We start from the raw sequence: 18,699 nt of genomic DNA on the forward strand, positions 1-18,699 counted from the left end.
AAAGGGAGTTTTATCTCCAATCTCATTTTGTAAGTCTGGATACGCAGGATAAGCGGCTGATGATGGATGGATGGATGGATGGATGGACATACCCATAAACTCCCCTCATAAAGTCACACATTTGACATTTACACAAGACATGATACATCTTTACAGATCCAACCAGAAATATGTGTAAAAACTCTGTTCCCTGTTTGACATGCATAATAAAATTCCAATTGTTTTAATCTTATTTGTCAAACTTACAAAGAAAGGACACTATGCAGTATCTAAATAGTGCATATTTACTCACCAACAAAAAGCTCAACAGTAGATTCTCTACCCAAAGTAGGAATGAAGCATTTGTATTTTCCCCCATCAGAGAGTTTCACTTGGGAGAGTTTCAGTGAAATGTCTCCGTGCTTCAGGTTGTTTATAGAGAGTGAAGCTCTTCCGTCGTAGGACGGATGTTTTTTATTCTCCAGTACCGCACCATCACGCCACACATGGACAAACCTAGGGTCCAGGTCAGGTCTCGCCCACTCCACTGTCATGTCTGAAGCATCCACAGCAGGTTCCAGGTAGCATGGCAAACTGATGTCAACACCAACAAATGCTACTAATGACTGAGATGGACCAACCACCTGGGACTGACCTGAGGAAAAGGATTTTACATCTTGCTGTCGGGATCACTCTTGCTCCAGTGAGGTGGGTTTTAAAGACAATAAATTCATTATCTGCATCATCATACTGAGTTAGCATCAGAGCTCTTTTTGCACCAGAGAAATTTTGATCTGTTTTGTTTACAACTTCAGCTTCATATTTATAAATATGGGAGTATATTGAGCTCTGCACCAGAGAGAGTTAAGAATAATTCCCCAAATGTTGAACAATTCCTTTAATAAATATTTTGTATTTGTGTGCAGGTTACCTGCACAGCATTGTGTTAGGACAAGGAAGATAACTGTGTGATGCAAAACCACAGCACTGAAGGAACTGAGCAGAGGTTTAAAGGAGGGACCATCCATCAGGCAAAGCATTGTGGTGTTCTGCAACTGAAATAAATCAGTAGTGAAATGTTACTTTAAAGGAAAATCATACTAGATAATACTATATGTAAACAACTAAGATCTCAGTGTCATTCCAACACAAAAAATAAGTAGATCAAATTCAATATCTGGTTCCTGGTGGCTTTTCTATTGAAATACAACTCTACAGTACGTTTCACTTTGTCAAAAAAGAAAAGAATGTTTGACTGCATTTCTTGTGCACAAAACATCTTACACCAAATTCCAACATTGGTCATGAAGTAAATGATAGATCATTTTACTTCACTTTAAATTATCTATTATTTTTCATCATATTTAATTCATTGATTAATACTCATATTTCATCATGTAAGATTTATATGCATGTGGTGTAGTAAAATAATTTTGAGTAATTTTGAGTATGATATGTTCACATAAATTTATCAGTCACTGTATTTCCATGATTGGCATAATTATATATATTTTTATATACCATCTGTTTTCCAACAGAATATTCCTTTAAGTGCTACAAATTCTCAATTCGGGAGATTGGAGTTGAAGCCAAATAAACCCCTGATCAACCTTGATCAATCTTTTTTTAGCTTACAGCAGTGAAAACATACCTACCATATGCTCTATTTTTACATACATAATAGCCACAGCTTTTCTTGTTTCTACCCTTGTGTAAAACAATGTTTAGTAATTATATGTAAGTGAAAAATATCCCCATTTGATTAAATCTTTAGAAAGCACAGCTGGAAGATTTAATTTAAAAACTAACATAGCCTACCTGTTACACGGCTCAGACAGTCATCCTTAGTGGGTCTTTGCATTGGCTCAAATCCATTCTCTTGAGGGTTATAATGTTAACCTTAAACACCACATATTTAACTCTTACCGAGTATTAAAACAAAGTCTTAACCCTCACATGTATGTCCACATAATGTGACAGTATGAACAAATGTTGGTCTGGTGATAAAAGCAAACAAGGACACATCCTATAATCCAGGATGTAGTTATTAGGAGTGCTCTCTCTCTCTCTCTCAGCCCTCCTGCAGCTCAGTTAGTGTAATGTGTGTAAAGCATGACATGTTCAGAGTGCAGAAAGAAACATCAACAATCGGACTAGAACTAAATCCACACCACAGTTCTGCTTTTACGCTGTTGGGCAAGGAAAAAGCAACCCGAAGAAAACTGTGTCCCTGTTACATACAAACACATACTAAGCAGGTTTTGAGCATCACACTGAATGTGTGTATGGACACCCATGCTGGCAGCTCTGTGAGGCTGTGCTTTAAGCAAAATACTAATATCATAATGGTAACATGCTCACAGTGACAATGTTGACATTTTAAGCAGGTGTAATATTTTTGCTCTAAACAAAAAAGTACACTACCACTTTGTCCAACAATAAAATGCACAAAGGAAATGGAGGAGCTCACTGCTGCAAAACATTAAAATTATTTGCACATACTGGTGGGACAACTACTGAATGATTTTGGAAAACCCAAAAATTATGCTAACAAAATATCTTTATTTTACACAATTGCATGTTTTCTACAAAAAACTGTTTATGTGACAGTGATTAGAATGCAGTACATCCTGCATGGTATTATCAGTAATATATGAAATAAAACTTCTTATTCATGCTCATAATAGCACACACTTTATAAAAGTGAATAAATATGGAGCATAAATTCATCAAGCACAAGTACTATACTTCAAATAAATTATAAAATTTTTCTGAATCTCATGGATGTATACACGGAGATCTGTAATATCTCTTGAAATAAATTTCTTGTGAAATAAAATGTTTAATTTCTACATGAGATGTTTTGTATTTTTCAACTACATAATCCTCAAAGGGCATTGAAATGCCATTTGAAGCATTTCCATGTGATTTGTTGATGTGACAATTAAATGAAAATTTTCAGTAACTCCAAAGCATTTATTTTGAGATATTTTGTAACAATGGTTAAATAAAATGTGCAAAAACTCCAAGATAAGTATATAACAATAGTACAAAATTATCATTATTATCATTATTATTATTATTATTATTATGCACACACAAAAAAAGATATTTAATATTGCATGGATTGTGTTCTGTGAAGAAAAGTTCTGTAAATCAACATCAATAAACAACATAGAATGAAAAACAATAATCACAGTAACAGGACACATAACAGAAAAAAAACAGAAATGTCAGATTGTCACAAAGCATTTAATTGAAAACTGGCTCTCAAACATTATTCTTAGTTAATGATTAATATCACATTCATGTCTCTGTCCTTTTGTTTTAGTTTTGTTGTTCATCATCTTTGCTGTTTAATCAGAGTCAGTCTGCTGTCAAACAGTCTTCCTGACCTGAGGAAGAAACATGAATGGTCAGTATCAAGGTTAAAATACATTTATAACTCATCTACTGAAATTTAGGCTTTGGGTATTAAAATATCCTTGATGGCTGAACCAATTTACAGTGCAAGGGTACATATGCAAACATATCTTAATGGACAAACAAGAACATGTTTATTAAATTGACACATAATAAGATTTTCAATGTACAGAATGTGTATGTGTAAATACGTGACACTGAGTGTAACATGCTCCATAAAAATAGGGAAACAAATAACAACCTCCAGTGACTGTAGATTTGCTCTTTTCCAAAAAGAAAGACATTTTAAATTTTAACGAAAGGGAAAATGTTGCTAAAATGAACTATTAAAACGTTTATTTTTCATTTAAGAGGTGCATACCTCAAAGTCTCAAAGAACTGTCACCGCTGCACAGCCACAGTCCTTAAGTAAACGGATGTGTACTTTGACCTACACTATAAAGAGGAGAGAAGTTGCAGCATGTCTGGAAATCTGCTTTAATCCCACTGATAGTCTTTTTATATTTACATTATGTACCAACAGGGGGCATTCTAAAGCAGAGATTAGTAGGTGCATGGAGCAGGCGCAGTGCTGGGATCTTCTTTTTTAAGGCTCATTTGTGTCTCTTCATGCATCTTGAGACTAAACATGTCTGTTTAAAATCACATGGCATGTGTTTCAATGATTACGTCAATATTAACTGAACTTTATCAAACATTAAACATCTTCACCTTGGTTAAGGTAACTGCTTACTAGATATAAAAAACCTACTGGAGCACATCTGATTTTCATGAGTGGAACAAGGAAGTCGATTCAACCTGAACAAATAACAGTGATATTGTGGTTGATTTTACTGCACAGGGCAGAAGAGGGCTTTTTCACAAAGGAGTAGAATTACAGCTAAAACAAGCCAGGTCAGAGAAAGTGAAAGAAGAGGGATGGATGGAGTAAAAACATGTTATAAGTTAATATTTAATCTTTTGGATCGAAAACAACATTGCAGTGTTTATTGCTTCAGGTATATGTGAGACAATGAAATATGATCAAGGAAACATTTCCCTTTAGATATAATGAATCTAGGATATATGAAAGTTTCACTTTTTGAATTAAACTACGTAAAAAAAGACACCTGTAGTCTGGCCTCAGCCGGCTAACCTGCTGAAGTTAAGCCAAGTCATTTGTATTTATGTAGCCAAATATCACAAATCACAAGGGACCTCGAGGAGCTTCATCTTACTAACGGTAACTGTAAGTTCAGAGTACTTAATGAGTTTTTCAGCTGAACTAGTTAGCTCGCTGTTGACCTTCCAGCACCATGGACGGCATTGTCACTGATGATGAAAAATACATTTCAGATTTTTGTTTAGAGATTGTTATTATATGTTTGATCATTTATCATTTAGTTTTGCCAGCTTGGTATGATCTGTGATTCGCTGGTGCTATACTGATGTGCAACTAATGAAATCTCTCTCAGGGCAGCTCTGTGTCACAGATAAACTCAAACGTTTCAGTCACCAGAAATACACTGCACAGGAAGAGGAAGTGCTTACCAGTATATTTCTGCCATTCAGTCTGATGCTCAGACGGTCAGCAGCAACACAACATGGAGGTTACAGCTCTCTGCATGAAACTGTGTGAGTACTGAGCTGTCTGTAAATCATTATTAAAAATATAAATCTAAAATTTAATTGCAAATAGTGGCATCTACTCTCATTCTGATACACAGCTCTTTCCTCTTTTCCTCTGTATCTCCAGTAATAAATGTATTGATTCTTCTGGTTGCAGAAGATCAGCACTGTTACTGTGCTGAGAAAGCTCGTAAGTAGCAGTTAATTATTTCCATAACTAGTAATTCTAACCGCTCATGTGTAGTCACTTCTTTAAGTTTGTAAAAAAAATATTATATTTAAGAAATAATACTAGATGCTTTTAAAATGTAAGTCTGCATGAAGTCTGTTCACAAAGGAAAAGTGCTCACTGTTGTCCATGAACTCTTAGAAAGATGAAGACAACGCAGCCCAACAAAACACTGTTATTAGTTTTCAGAATTGTTAAAAACTGGAGAATCAAGTTTGTCAAAAGTTTTGTTGTTATATATCTATATATTTAACATAAAAAAATCACTTTCTCTCCGTCTCATTCTCAGACGCAGCTTTTCTTCATATTGTTCCAAACAGGCTCCAGCTCTTTGAATATGAATCAATCTCTTTTGATTGCGAGGGATTTGATGATTTCACCAAGTGGAGAGTGATGAGGAGGTTCATGGGAGTCAACACAATATGTGGCCGTTATCAGGAGATATCAAGGGGACCCTGTGTAATTAAAGATGCCTTTGCATCAGACAGTGGAGAATATTGGTGTGAAGCTAAAGGAACGGAGAGAAGTAACTCTGTCATCATCAATGTTACTGGTGTGTTAAGCATTATTACTTTCAAAAAGAAATAAATATCAATTTAAAAAGGAAGTGAGCTTAAAAAGAGACTCCATTGATATTACCAGGACACAAACATGACTCGAAATTAATGACAATGTTTCTTTGAGACTGCCAGAGGCCAAAAAACTACTTGCACATAATAACATTGTGACAAACTTTAGTGTTTGTCAGCTTGTATTAATGTTGGTCCCTCTAGTGGGCAACAATTGATCAATAGACCTTTAAGTTAATTGTTATGAATCTCTAAAATTAAATATTTCAAGTTTATCTTCTCAAGCAAAGACTTATCACCTATTACTAAGTGAATTCATGTTATTGGTGAAGTATTAGTATAGTGCTCCTCAACAGACAGTAATAATAGAAAAATGTTTTTGTAACCTTTGTTGTTAGCTTGTCCTGTGATCCTGGAGAGTCCTGCTCTTCCTGTGATGGAGGGAGAAGATGTGACTCTGAGCTGCAGGAACAAGACAACATCCTCTGCCCATATAGCTGATTTCTATAAAGATGGCATCCTAACACAGACTGGCTATAAAGGAATCATGACCATCCACAATGTTTCTAAATCTGATGAAGGACTCTACAAGTGTTACATCATTGGTGTTGGAGTATCAGCAGAGAGCTGGCTGGCTGTCGGAGGTGAGGCTCAACAAACACCCTGACTGATGCATCATACTGACAATACTTACCTCTGTCAAAATAGTTTTCTGAACAAAAAGCTTTAAAGCACAAACACATAAACACCTGATTTCTACAAATATTGCAATACTTGAAGTTCTATATAGTTTTAATATTGATCTTTATGAAAGTCACACAGAGACGATTCTACTGCAATGATTGATAACCTTTGTTTTTCTTGTACAATTTATTAAATAATTTTAAAATATGTTTTAAACTCACATATCGATCAGCTGGGTCTGTGATCCCGGACAGTCCTGCTCTTCCTGTAATGGAGACAGATGACTTTACTCTGAACTGCAGAAACAAGAACACCTCCAACCTTAAAGCTGATTTCTATAAAGATGTCCTCCTCATCAGAAACAGCTCTTCTGGAGTGATGACGATCTACAATATTTCCAAGTCCGATGAAGGACACTACAAGTGTAACACCATTGGCGTCGGAGAATCAGCAGAGAGCTGGCTGACTGTCAGAGGTGAGACTCAACCGTGACTTATGACAAAATTAATATGATTTGCCTTTGATTTGATTGCAGCAAACTGTTAGCTCTATGAAAATGGTTCATATCTGAACAAAAACACAGGTAATTTCTCTGCATGTGACCTAGGTGTTTTATGAGAAGAAATAGATCAACAGTTGTGTGGAGATTTTTAGCTTCTTTGATCTCATATTTTTGGTTTTACAGAACATTCTCTGTGTTCGTTAGTCTCAGTGTTTCCATCAAGTCCACTACTGTACACCAAATTACTGACAGACAATCTTAGCAGCAGAGCAGTAGAACATCTAGCAGCTAAAGAGTGAGAGATAGAGAGATACTTTTCTCAGGAGTTGGAGGAGACCAAAATCTGAGCTAAAAGAGAGTGAAGGTTTATTAAGTTGACACAAACACGATCCAGTATAATGATAATGTTGCCTTTATGCTAGTTGTGTAAATAAGGCGATTGTTCACATAAAAAAGTATATACCATCTGTCATCATGTTACATCACATGCCTAATATTGTTTTTTCTAGCATACCAAGAAGAGACTCTTTTTCCTGACAGTCACTCCCCTCATATCTTCGTCCTGTTTTGGACGGTTATTACTTTTGTACTTGTGGATCTTCTGCTTCTGTTGGTGGTGGGACTTTATGAAATGAAGCACAAAGGTACAAACCATTCAGTTCACTTAATTAAATGAGTGATTGAAAAGTACCATTTACATTTGTTTTCATCAGAGACTATCAAGAAACACTGATCAAATTTTAAATTAAAATCTAACATTTAACTCATTATAATGGGAGAAATGTGTAAATGATAAGATCAGATTACAAATATGTAATAACTGAAAGTTACAATGACTATGATCCTCATGTTTAAATGCTACATTTAACATAAATAATAAGTTGGGTATCATTTGCTTAATAATCTGCATATCAGGGAAAATAAGAGCTTAAACTAAATAACTAAGTAGGGCCAAGAACTGAACCCTGGGGTGCCCCACATGTCATAGCAGCATACATTGACTATACTGTATATCTCCAATAGAAATATAACAATGTAAAACTGTGAACGAGTCAATAGCACAGCCAGGGACACCAGCCTAATATTTTAATGTTCAATGTATTTTCTGTCTGTCTCAGCCTTCCAGTAACTCACACTGTCTCTCTCCATCAGATCTGGATGAATCCTTGACTACAACTGCTTACTATACATTGAGCTCGGGTGAGACTCAACAAACAAAAAAATCCAGTATGAAAAGCTAATATTACTGAACGGGAGTCTAAGGCCTGCTTTGCTGGATTTACTGTCTTTCAAATCTTTGTCCAACATTGAAGTTCATGTGATGACTACTTAAGAACCCAAAACCAAACTGTTTTGTTGCTTTTGTTGGAACTTGTTTTCTGTTGCTGTTGTTTTTGTTTTATTACATCAACACTGTTTAAATATAAATTCGAATTAAAACTTCTACCATCTCACTGACATAATGTCTTTATTTTGTAATAACAGGACCAGAAGGATCCTATTGTGACAGCAGGTCCCTCTGCAAGTACAAACCCGCTTTTAAATAGATCACTTACATTATACAATCAATTAGGCAAGAGGGTAATATTGGCCTACAGTGTCTATTGGCACTACATTTTATGTACTGTAAATTTATTATTTATTATATTATTTATATTTTACTTTTTGGCATTTAAGTTTAAGTTAAAATAACGTGTTAGCACAAGCATTTTTCTTGATGATTTTACATATACACAAGGTCGTCATTTTGTGTTGAAAAGTGGTGGGGACATTTAAGGGCTCAGATTAGGGGTTTGATAAAACACTTAGGCCATGAGACGTGATGATGCACAATTTTGGGGTCACGAGAATAAGACAAGAAGATTAAAACAATTTAGGAGAAATATTCATTGATTGATCTGAAATCAGAATTAGAAATATTTTATTGATCCCCGAGGGGAAATTCTGTGTCACAGTTGCACACATTGCACGTCAAGGCAAAGGAATAGAAATAGAAATAGAAAGTTGGTATAGTAAGAAGTATATGATTGGGGGTCTGGGGTTGTAATTGGAGGCATTAAAAACTTAGTTTCCTGCATTCTGGAGACCTTTTCTGCACCGATTTATGTCAGAAATGTCTTTATTTATATAAGGGGAAGCACAAAATTCTTCTATATACTTCTATATTTACATTAAATTGAAATTCTAATATAATTCCTGTTGTGCAAATAAACCTTTCTTCTAGCATTTTAATTTGTTATTTAACACTTCTTGTTGCATGCAATTTTTCAGAACATTTTTTACAAATGCATTAAAGTAATGGGGACAACATCAGCCCTTTCAAAAAGTGGTGGGGACATGTTCCCGGCGTCCCAAGTGTAAGTGACACCTATGCATATACATATAGTGTGTTTACAGATCACTGAGAGCAGAAGCACGTGACTTAAGGAGAAAGCAAAAGCAGAGATATTGTTGAAAATCTGCTTGTATCTCCATGTATGTTAGGTGCATGTGGGGAAGAAGTCAAACACAGTCAGCACAGTTACATTAATTAACTGTAGTAGCTTTTCTTTTTTTTTAATCTTTTGAATTCAATTTGTTCATTCTGTTTCATATTTCCTCACCTCTACTGCAGAGCAATGGTTATGTTTTCCCCATGTACTCTGATGTTTTAAACAATACATATTTAAGAGTATCACATGAAATGTTGTGTATATTCATAACAAACGACAGCAGAGCTAGGAAAGATATGCCAAACATGGTAAAATACAGAACATATGTGCAATATGACCAGGGCAAAGTGGAAAGTTTGAGTAAAGTAAATTTATCTGAGCACTTTTCTTACTCAGTTGTTCAGTGTTTATTTTCATTATAGTGGAAAACCACATTGCTCTCTCTGCTTTGCTTGTTCAGACATCTGAAGATGCTGTTTATAAGAACAGAGCTGCGGCAGATTTTAAATAGATTCATTGTGGTCAACTGCTAACATGATGCTGTCAAAGCAGCAGACATACTAAGTGTTTGACCTGTATTTGATATGTTGTTACTTCTGTCGTGTCATATAATTGTAGTTAACCAATAACACCATGAATGTAGCCTACATGGGAAATGTACAAGTTATGATCAATATGGTGGATAATAGGAGATCAATGCAGCTGTTATTATGGTACACGGGTTATGATTTATTTGTGTTTGTTTGTTCATTGTTCAAAAGATCTTAACACATATATAAGTTCAGTTTATTATTAATTAAAATTGTACTCAACACACACTCACATGCTTTGTGCAAAAATTATGTATGATCAATATGTTAAAAGTCATGATGATTTAGTTTCCTTTACTTTGTATTTATTTGTGTAAAGGTTGGTTGGTATATCATATCTGAATATAAATCAGGAACATCTGAACACACTACATTGTGAATGGATGCTTTTAAAACAGTGATCATTAATTGGTTAAGTAAATTACCTCATGTAGTGTGCGGACAAAGTTTTAGGAAGTTCCCATTCAGAGTCATGTTTGAGGTTTGAAGAGCATTTGGCCCAAAGTAGATTCTACGATATTAAGGTGAAACATTGCAAAATGGTACAAATACATTTACAAGTGTTTTGTTATGGGGAATGCGAACCTCTTAAAGCTTTTCAAATAAATTCCAATTTTACATAATTTGCTTCCAAAGCTTGTCTCTCCGTCTGGCTGAAGCTAAACACAGAAATTAGTCCCCTGTATTATGCTATTAATGTAGCTACATGCACAGAGTCTTCTTCCAGGGCAACTTTGGTAACTAAGCAAATGCTTGGTGTTAGTTTGTTGCACATTTGTGAGAGTTACTACTTTGCTTTTGGGTTGCAGTTAAGTTTATGTTCTGACAACCTGTGATATAAGACCTTTATCAGAGAAGCTCTTTGTCAGAGACTCAAACCTTCTAGTGTTTCAGTCACCAGAAATAAGCTGCACAGGAAGAGGAAGTTCTCACTTACAATACATTCATCTGTCATTCAGTTGCTGCTTAGACGGACAGCATGGAGGTTACCGCTCTCTGCGTCAGACTGTGTGAGTACTGAATTGTCTTTAAAACATCATTAAAATAGCACCATCTACTCTTATTCTAATACACAACTCTTCCCTTATTTTCTCTGCATCTCCAGTAATAAATGTATTGATTATTCTGGTTGCAGAAGATCAGCACTGTGCTGAGAAAGCTCGTAAGTAGCAGTTAATTATTTCCATATCAAGTTAATCTAACCTCTCATTTGCAATCGCTTCTTTTTAACTTTTAACTGTGAAAAGAGTATATTTAAGTGATGATATCACAGTGTGTCTCTTTTATGCTTTGCTTTGTAAAATGTATGTCTGCATGAACAGTAAAAATAAATAAATAAAAAAGGACAAATGCCTACTGTTGTCAGTGTATACTTAAAAGGTGAAGACAATGCTCTCAACCCAGCCCAACAAAACACTTAAATTTGTTGAGTTCAAATCAAGCGTGTTTGTTAAAGCTGCAGGTGTGAACGTAACAGTCTTGATTTTGTGACTTTAAATCATTTTTTCCACAAAAGCAAATGTTTTACTGACAACATAACACAAAAAATATTTATTTGAAATTATTAAAATAAAAAAATCACTTTCTCTCCGTCTCATTCTCAGACGCAGCTTTTCTTCATATTGTTCCAAACAGGCTCCAGCTCTTTGAATATGAATCAATCTCTTTTGATTGTGAGGGATTTGATGATTTCACCGAGTGGAGAGTGATGAGGAGGTTCATGGGAGTCAACACAATATGTGGCCGTTATCAGGAGATATCAAGGGGACCCTGTGTAATTAAAGATGCCTTTGCATCAGACAGTGGAGAATATTGGTGTGAAGCTAAAGGAACGGAGAGAAGCAACTCTGTCATCATCAATGTTACTGGTGTGTCAAAAACAAATAAATATCAATTTAAGAGAGTGAGCTTAAAGAGATTCTATTGATACAGTAATATCAGCAGGTGGACACAAACATGTCCACATTAATGATTATGTTTCTCCATGACTGCAGGGGGTGCAATAGAAAGCAAATACTTTCATATTTTCTTAAGAACATTGTTGTAAACTTGTAGGACATTGGTCCCTCTAGTGAGCAACAATTGATCAAGAGTCCTTTGAGTTAATTGTTATGAACTTATAAAATTAAATAATAATAATGTTTTAAGAGCTTGTCAAGCATTTAGTTGACACCTATTACTAAGTGAATTAATGTTATTGGTAAAGTATTTGTATAGTGCTCCTCAACAGACAAAAATGTTTTTGTAACCTTTGTTGTTAGCTGGTCCTGTGATCCTGGAGAGTCCTGCTCTTCCTGTGATGGAGGGAGAAGATGTGACTCTGAGCTGCAGGAACAAGACAACATCCTCTGTCCATATAGCTGATTTCTATAAAGATGGCATCCTAACACAGACTGGCTATAAAGGAATCATGACCATCCACAATGTTTCTAAATCTGATGAAGGACTCTACAAGTGTAATATCATTGGTGTTGGAGAATCAGCAGAGAGCTGGATGGCTGTCGGAGGTGAGGCTCAACAAACACCCTGACTGATACACCATATTGACTTGTATTTTTGATGCCTTAATTCAAAACACTTTTGCTGCAGATGAACCACAAAAATCACAGACTCACCAGAACCTCTTCACCCGGTGGGTCTTTGTGGCCATGCTGTTGGTGGCTCTGCTGCCGCTGCTTGTGGTGGGACTGTGTCTTTGTAGAAAACACAGAGGTAATGTGTTGAGAAACAGAAGGAAATCCTTGAGTGAATACCAGATCCAACAGATATTGTATATGTACTGTGAACTGCTTTCCAGGTTTTCAGGTGTTTTCTTTTTTGTACTGTAGGGTCGGTCTGCATTTCCTCAAAGACGTCACAGCCAAGATTACACTCAGGTGAAACAGAAACAGGTAAAGAGCATAAAACATACATACTTACATACATACATTTTTATTATTATGGAAGTTATCCTAGGTAAGTTAAATAGTGCCATCCATGCCACTTACCTGATGATCTCTACCACGCCCCTGGTGGCTACTTGTATATACTGCGACAAGATCGATAACCTCAATCCTCTGGGTGGAGAGTTTTGTTTGTTTGGTTTTTTTTATCAGTAGAGGAGCTTTGATGAATTTGATTCCTCTAGTCAGCCAGTTGTTTTGATCGATACACTTATTAAGCCAAGATAATTGTTATGGGACAGAAAATGATTGTCAGGCACCTAATGATGGTCCACTTATGTTTCTTTTGTAATTTAATGTAAGACTTAATGTGTCACTTGATAAAAGGAAATTCCGTCACTTCATGCATTTGTGTAAATACTTCTCTGACTAATGTGTTTAAACAAGTTTTACATCCAAATGTAATACAGAATAACCGCTCGTTTTGTTTCTGTTTATTCTGTGTTTCTTTCAGTGTCTGGACTGACGAGTGTAGAAGCAAATTATTCTTGCATCACAGCAAACATGATTTGCACAGGTAATATACTTTATATGCACACATAATGCTGCATGTAAACTAATTAATTTTGTGAAACAGCTCAAAACTAAAAAGCTAAATCCCTTATTTGATTAGTTCACTATCTGCACGTCTCTGCTCTCAACAGCAGTTTTGAATAAATATTGCTTTGGTATGAAAAAGTCTCGATTTAAATTTAAACTATTTTCAAAGGTCAGCCTTATTTTTGAGTTTGAATGTGTTTGCATCAGGAGCCGGCAACATACAGCAGCTGCCGGCATCTTCTAATAGACAAACCAAAAAAATAAAAAACACAGCCAGAAAAAGACAGGGCCCTGTAGCAGAATCAGTGAATCACAAACCACAGCCCCACCCCCAGTGTACAAGAAAGGCCAACTGATTGTTACTGATCTCCTCTACTGTGAAACTAATGTTGTATCCACTGAGATAGAAAATAATTGAATGAAAGAATCTGTCTGCCAACAAGCTGAGGCATTTCACTTGTTTCCAAAGCAGAACCGGGCGCATCCAGCTGCACAGTGACGCCCGTCATCGACACGCCATCAGAAGGTACCAACCAAAGTACAACAGAATATGCCTTCTACTATACGATTGATTAGGTAAGAATGACAGTAATACTGGTCTCTAGTGCTCACCTACTCATCACACTTTATAGACCGCCTCTTGTGGCCCCCTAGTCGACCAGATAATTACAAGAACTCACCTCACAACATTTATATAACATACATGCCTGAATAATTGCAGCATAAAGACATAACATAGAAAAAAATGTACATAAGCCACCAATGTACAGATAGTCTTTCAGACTTGGACCAAGATTAACACACTACACTACCACACTAACTACAATAGCAGGAAAAGAAAAATGCACAGTTTCAAGAACAATTACAAGACTGACTGTGTTTAAACACGGTGATGTGCACTGGTACAGTCTATTGACGACAGTACAGTGTGAAACCGAGTAGTTCTTGTACTTTATATGAAAAATAACAAAAAAGGTTTACATTGATTACATAAATATTTATGTTAGATAAAATCAAACTTATGTTATTTTAAAATTTTCAATCCTGTGTGTCCTCCAGATCACAGAGAGCAGAGACATCTGACTGAAGGAGAGCTTTGCTTTGTGATGTAGCAGGTTATGAGAGTGACAAGTAGCTGTTTACATTGTGTTGTCTGTAGTATTTTGACTAAAACATTTTATTTTTTCATATACACTTTTGATAACATTAGTCAGAGTGTTGTATGTACACATGATAAAAAATTAAACTTGATTTTAAAAATGAGCTAGTCTGACTCTACAACTGTGTGGCATTTCTAAAAATGGACTGACATTATCATCAACCTTCACCTGAGGTCTTCATCAGTCTCACAGTATCGGAGTCTTATTTTAAAGAGCGAGCGGTTTGTGGAGTGTGACAGTTAAACCACATTGTTCTATCTGCTCTGCCTTTGCACACGTCTGAAAACGCTGTTTATGAGAACGGAGCTGCTGCAGCTTTTAAATAGACTCACTGTGGTTCTAACAACATGCTGATTCATTCAGACCTGCAGCTACTGTGTGACATCTGGTAATAACATCACATGAACTTATAAAACCATTAATGTAATAAGAATAAAACTGCCGAGAATGATGGCACAGAAACAAAATGTCACACTTCACACTACGGCCTTTTATATCAAGCAGTATTTTGATTTTAAGTTTGTTATCTAAAAATCACAATAAATTCTTTTAGCATGAGTTCCAACAACTGTTAAAGGGAACTCGCTGTAGTATTACGCTAACATAAAGTTAGACTTACAAGACATGTATTTAAAAATGCAATGGGCCAAGACATGCCTTTTAGTCCCCAGCATATGTCATGTGTCAAGAATCCTGGATCCTACATTTCCCATGATGCAACTCAAAAGTAACTTTTACTAGACCATCATTAGGTGCCTGTTACATGCTCATGTCTTTCACACACTGTTCAAATATGTAACACAGGCTTCCTGCTCAAGTCTCAAGCCCGACCCTAATATTAAGCCTGATGACACCTTAAGAGATATTTTTCTCAGACTTGAAAAAACCCCAGGGTCACAGACAACATTATATTATATTAAACATATCATATCATTTAGGAACTTTTATAGCTCCGACCTCTTGATGCCTCATTTTCTGGGTGAACTTTCATAAATATGCATCATTATTAAATAATTTTTTAAACACAAAAAAATTGCAACTTAATGCAAAAAAACCCTTCAAAATTAAACTCTGTAGTTAACTGGAAAATTGGTTTGATTGCAAATTTTAGAATGTGGTTGTACGTGTTGGTAGAGGCTTAAGAGTAAATCAGATAACTAAAAATAGAAAGGGCCTATCTAATACTCGTGTATAGTCTTAAAACGTACACAGGCATACAGTGGGGGAAATAAGTATTTGACCCCTTGCTGATTTTGCAGGTTTGCCCACTTACAAAGAATGCAACGATCTATAATTTTAATCAAATGTACATTCTAACAGTGAAAGACAGAATCCCAAAGAAAATTCCAGAAAATCACATCATATGAATTTATAAAAATTGATAACCATCTGATGAGGAAAAACAAGTATTTGACCCCCAACCAAACAGCAAGTATTCTGGCTCCTACAAGCCAGTTAGTCTTTCTTTAAGACACAGCCCCAATCCCAACCAATTATCTACATCAAATACACCTGCCTCACCTCGTTACCTGTATAAAAGACACCTGTCAACACCCAAACAACCAGCATCCAACATCACCACCATGGGCAAGACCAAAGAGCTTTCTACGGACATCAGGGACAAGATTGTTGATCTGCACAAGGCTGGGATGGGCTACAAGAGAATCGGAAAGCAACTTGGAGAGAAAAGATCAACTGTCGGTGCAGTTATCAGGAAATGGAAGAAGCACCACACCACCGCCAACCTCCCTCGGTCTGGGCCTCCACACAAGATCTCGCCTCGTGGGGTGTCCCTGATCATGCGAACGGTGAGGAATCATCCCAAAACCACAAGGGGGAACTGATGAATCAACTGAAGGCAGCTGGGACCACAGTTACAAAAGAAACGGTTGGTAACACACTACGCCGTCATGGATTGAAATCCTGCAGCGCACGCAAGGTCCCCCTGCTCAAGAAGAAACATGTACAGGCCCGCATGAAGTTCGCCATTCACCACCTGGACGACTCAGAAGAGGCCTGGAAGAAGGTGATGTGGTCAGATGAGACCAAAATAGAACTTTTTGGCCCCAACGCAACTCGTCGTGTTTGGAGGGCAAAGAACACCGAGTACAACCCAAAGAACACCATCCCCACCGTCAAGCATGGTGGTGGCAACATCATGCTTTGGGGGTGCTTTTCAGCCAAGGGGACGGGACAACTCCATCGTATTGAGGGGAGGATGGACGGGGCCATGTATCGTGGAATTCTGGACCAACATCTCCTTCCCTCAGTGAGAGAGCTGAAGATGGGTCGAGGATGGGTGTTTCAGCACGACAACGACCCTAAGCACACCGCCAAAGCAACAAAAGAGTGGCTGAAGAAGAAGCACATCAAGGTTCTGGAGTGGCCTAGCCAGTCTCCAGACCTGAATCCAATTGAAAATCTTTGGAGGGAGCTTAAAATTCGAGTTGCCAGGCGACAACCTCGGAACCTGAATGATTTGGAGGCTGTCTGCAGGGAGGAGTGGGCCAACATCCCTGCCGAAATGTGCACAAACCTTGTCACCAACTATAAAAACCGTTTGACATCTGTGCTGGTCAATAATGGCTTTTCTACAAAATATTAACATGCTGTTTGTCCAGGGGGTCAAATACTTGTTTTTCCTCATCAGATGGTTATCAATTTTTATAAATTCATATGATGTGATTTTCTGGAATTTTCTTTGGGATTCTGTCTTTCACTGTTAGAATGTACATATGATTAAAATTATAGATCGTTGCATTCTTTGTAAGTGGGCAAACCTGCAAAATCAGCAAGGGGTCAAATACTTATTTCCCCCACTGTATTAGCTACACAGGAAGAGGAGGTTCTTTCTCACCTACATTACACTTTAGCCGTCCTTCAGTCTGATGTTAAGACAGACAACAGGAAGACAACATGGAGGTCACAGCTCTCTACATACGACTGTGTGAGTACTGAGTTTGTCTCATATAACATTGATGATAGATGTGACATTACCATTGCTAGTGGAATGAATATTTATTATGTTTACTAGAAATAAAACACGTCTGATACTCCACTGCCTTCTTTCGTCTCTTCAGTGAACGTATTGATGCTGCTGGTTGCACAAGTTCACCTTAAATACGCTCAGGAAAGTGGTAAGAATCAGCTATAGTCATTTGTCTATAATGATACATATTCTTGATTTCTAAATAACTTTATCACTGTAGCTCATCTTTTTTAGCACCTAAAGTCAGAATATCTATTTTGTCCATCTCCCAATTAAATTGTCGTGTTAATATTTTTAAATACTTTAACAAAAAACGATCTGTATTTCTGTCTTACATGCAGCTTTTCCTCAGATTGTTTCAACCAGTCTGCAGCTCTTTGAATACAAATCCATCTCTTTTAACTGCGAGGGTTTTAAAAACGCAACTGGATTGACCGTCATGAGGAAGATAAAGGGAAAAGTCAGCGAGTGTGTCAGTACCTGGTTGACATCAACAGCATCCGTCTGTGCCATCAAACCGGCGTATCCAACAGACAGCGGAGAATACTGGTGCGAGACTGAAGAAGAGAGAAGCAACGCCGTCAACATCACTGTCACTGGTAACAGACACATTTATATGAGGGGAGGGAAGCTGATGGGAGTGTTTGAGAAAATCACTGTTGTATGTTGCAAAAAATGATTAGCAATAATTTTAAGTATACACAAACTGTAGTAAAACGGTAAAACAAACAAAAACATTAGCATTGTTTTTTAAATTACCCTGAAAACATTGTCATTATAAATAAATAATTGCAAATAAATTTATAAAGTATGCAGCAGGAAAAAAAGAATACTTTTGTATGTGACTCAGCTCAATCCAGGTTACAAGTGTGAGTTTGTATGTTTATTTATTGTTGCTCTTTTGCCTGTAAAAAGTTTTCTAATAGTGGGTTTTTTAATAGTGGGTTCTATGCTTATGCTTCACCACTGTGCCACAGTTTTAAATGGCTAATCATCAGTTTTAGGATAGACACATCAGCAAAATGTTTTATTTAACCTACTTCTAAAAATGT

The 18,699-nt window shown here is 36.6% G+C and overlaps 2 protein-coding genes, 1 long non-coding RNA gene and 1 pseudogene across 5 annotated transcripts in view; 1 reads left to right on the plus strand and 3 right to left on the minus strand.

Moving 5' to 3' along the window:
- LOC119912538 (butyrophilin subfamily 1 member A1-like) overlaps positions 1-1,954 on the minus strand; it is a 166,799-nt gene extending 164,845 nt beyond the window's left edge. Inside the window, exons 1-3 of the mRNA XM_038731771.1 lie at positions 1,798-1,954; positions 911-1,034; positions 293-634 (exon numbers count right to left, since the gene is read on the minus strand). Of these exons, the coding sequence (XP_038587699.1) occupies positions 293-634; positions 911-1,019 (451 nt within the window). The 5' untranslated portion in view covers positions 1,020-1,034; positions 1,798-1,954. The remainder of the gene's footprint in view (positions 1-292; positions 635-910; positions 1,035-1,797) is intronic.
- LOC119912524 (trichohyalin-like) overlaps positions 1-18,699 on the minus strand; it is a 729,783-nt gene that overhangs the window by 341,359 nt on the left and 369,725 nt on the right. The window lies entirely within an intron of this gene.
- The window catches only part of LOC119912537, a 452,474-nt pseudogene that overhangs the window by 213,958 nt on the left and 219,817 nt on the right, over positions 1-18,699 (minus strand).
- Positions 13,234-15,826, plus strand: LOC119912559. The gene is made up of 3 exons (XR_005446188.1): positions 13,234-13,475; positions 13,971-14,074; positions 14,558-15,826. It is a non-coding gene; the product is annotated as an uncharacterized LOC119912559 (long non-coding RNA).

The sequence above is a fragment of the Micropterus salmoides genome, unplaced genomic scaffold, assembly GCF_014851395.1.
Source record: "Micropterus salmoides isolate LMB-PRFRI ecotype aquatic unplaced genomic scaffold, ASM1485139v1 Ms_hic_scaffold_2, whole genome shotgun sequence".
Classification (NCBI taxonomy): domain Eukaryota; kingdom Metazoa; phylum Chordata; class Actinopteri; order Centrarchiformes; family Centrarchidae; genus Micropterus; species Micropterus salmoides.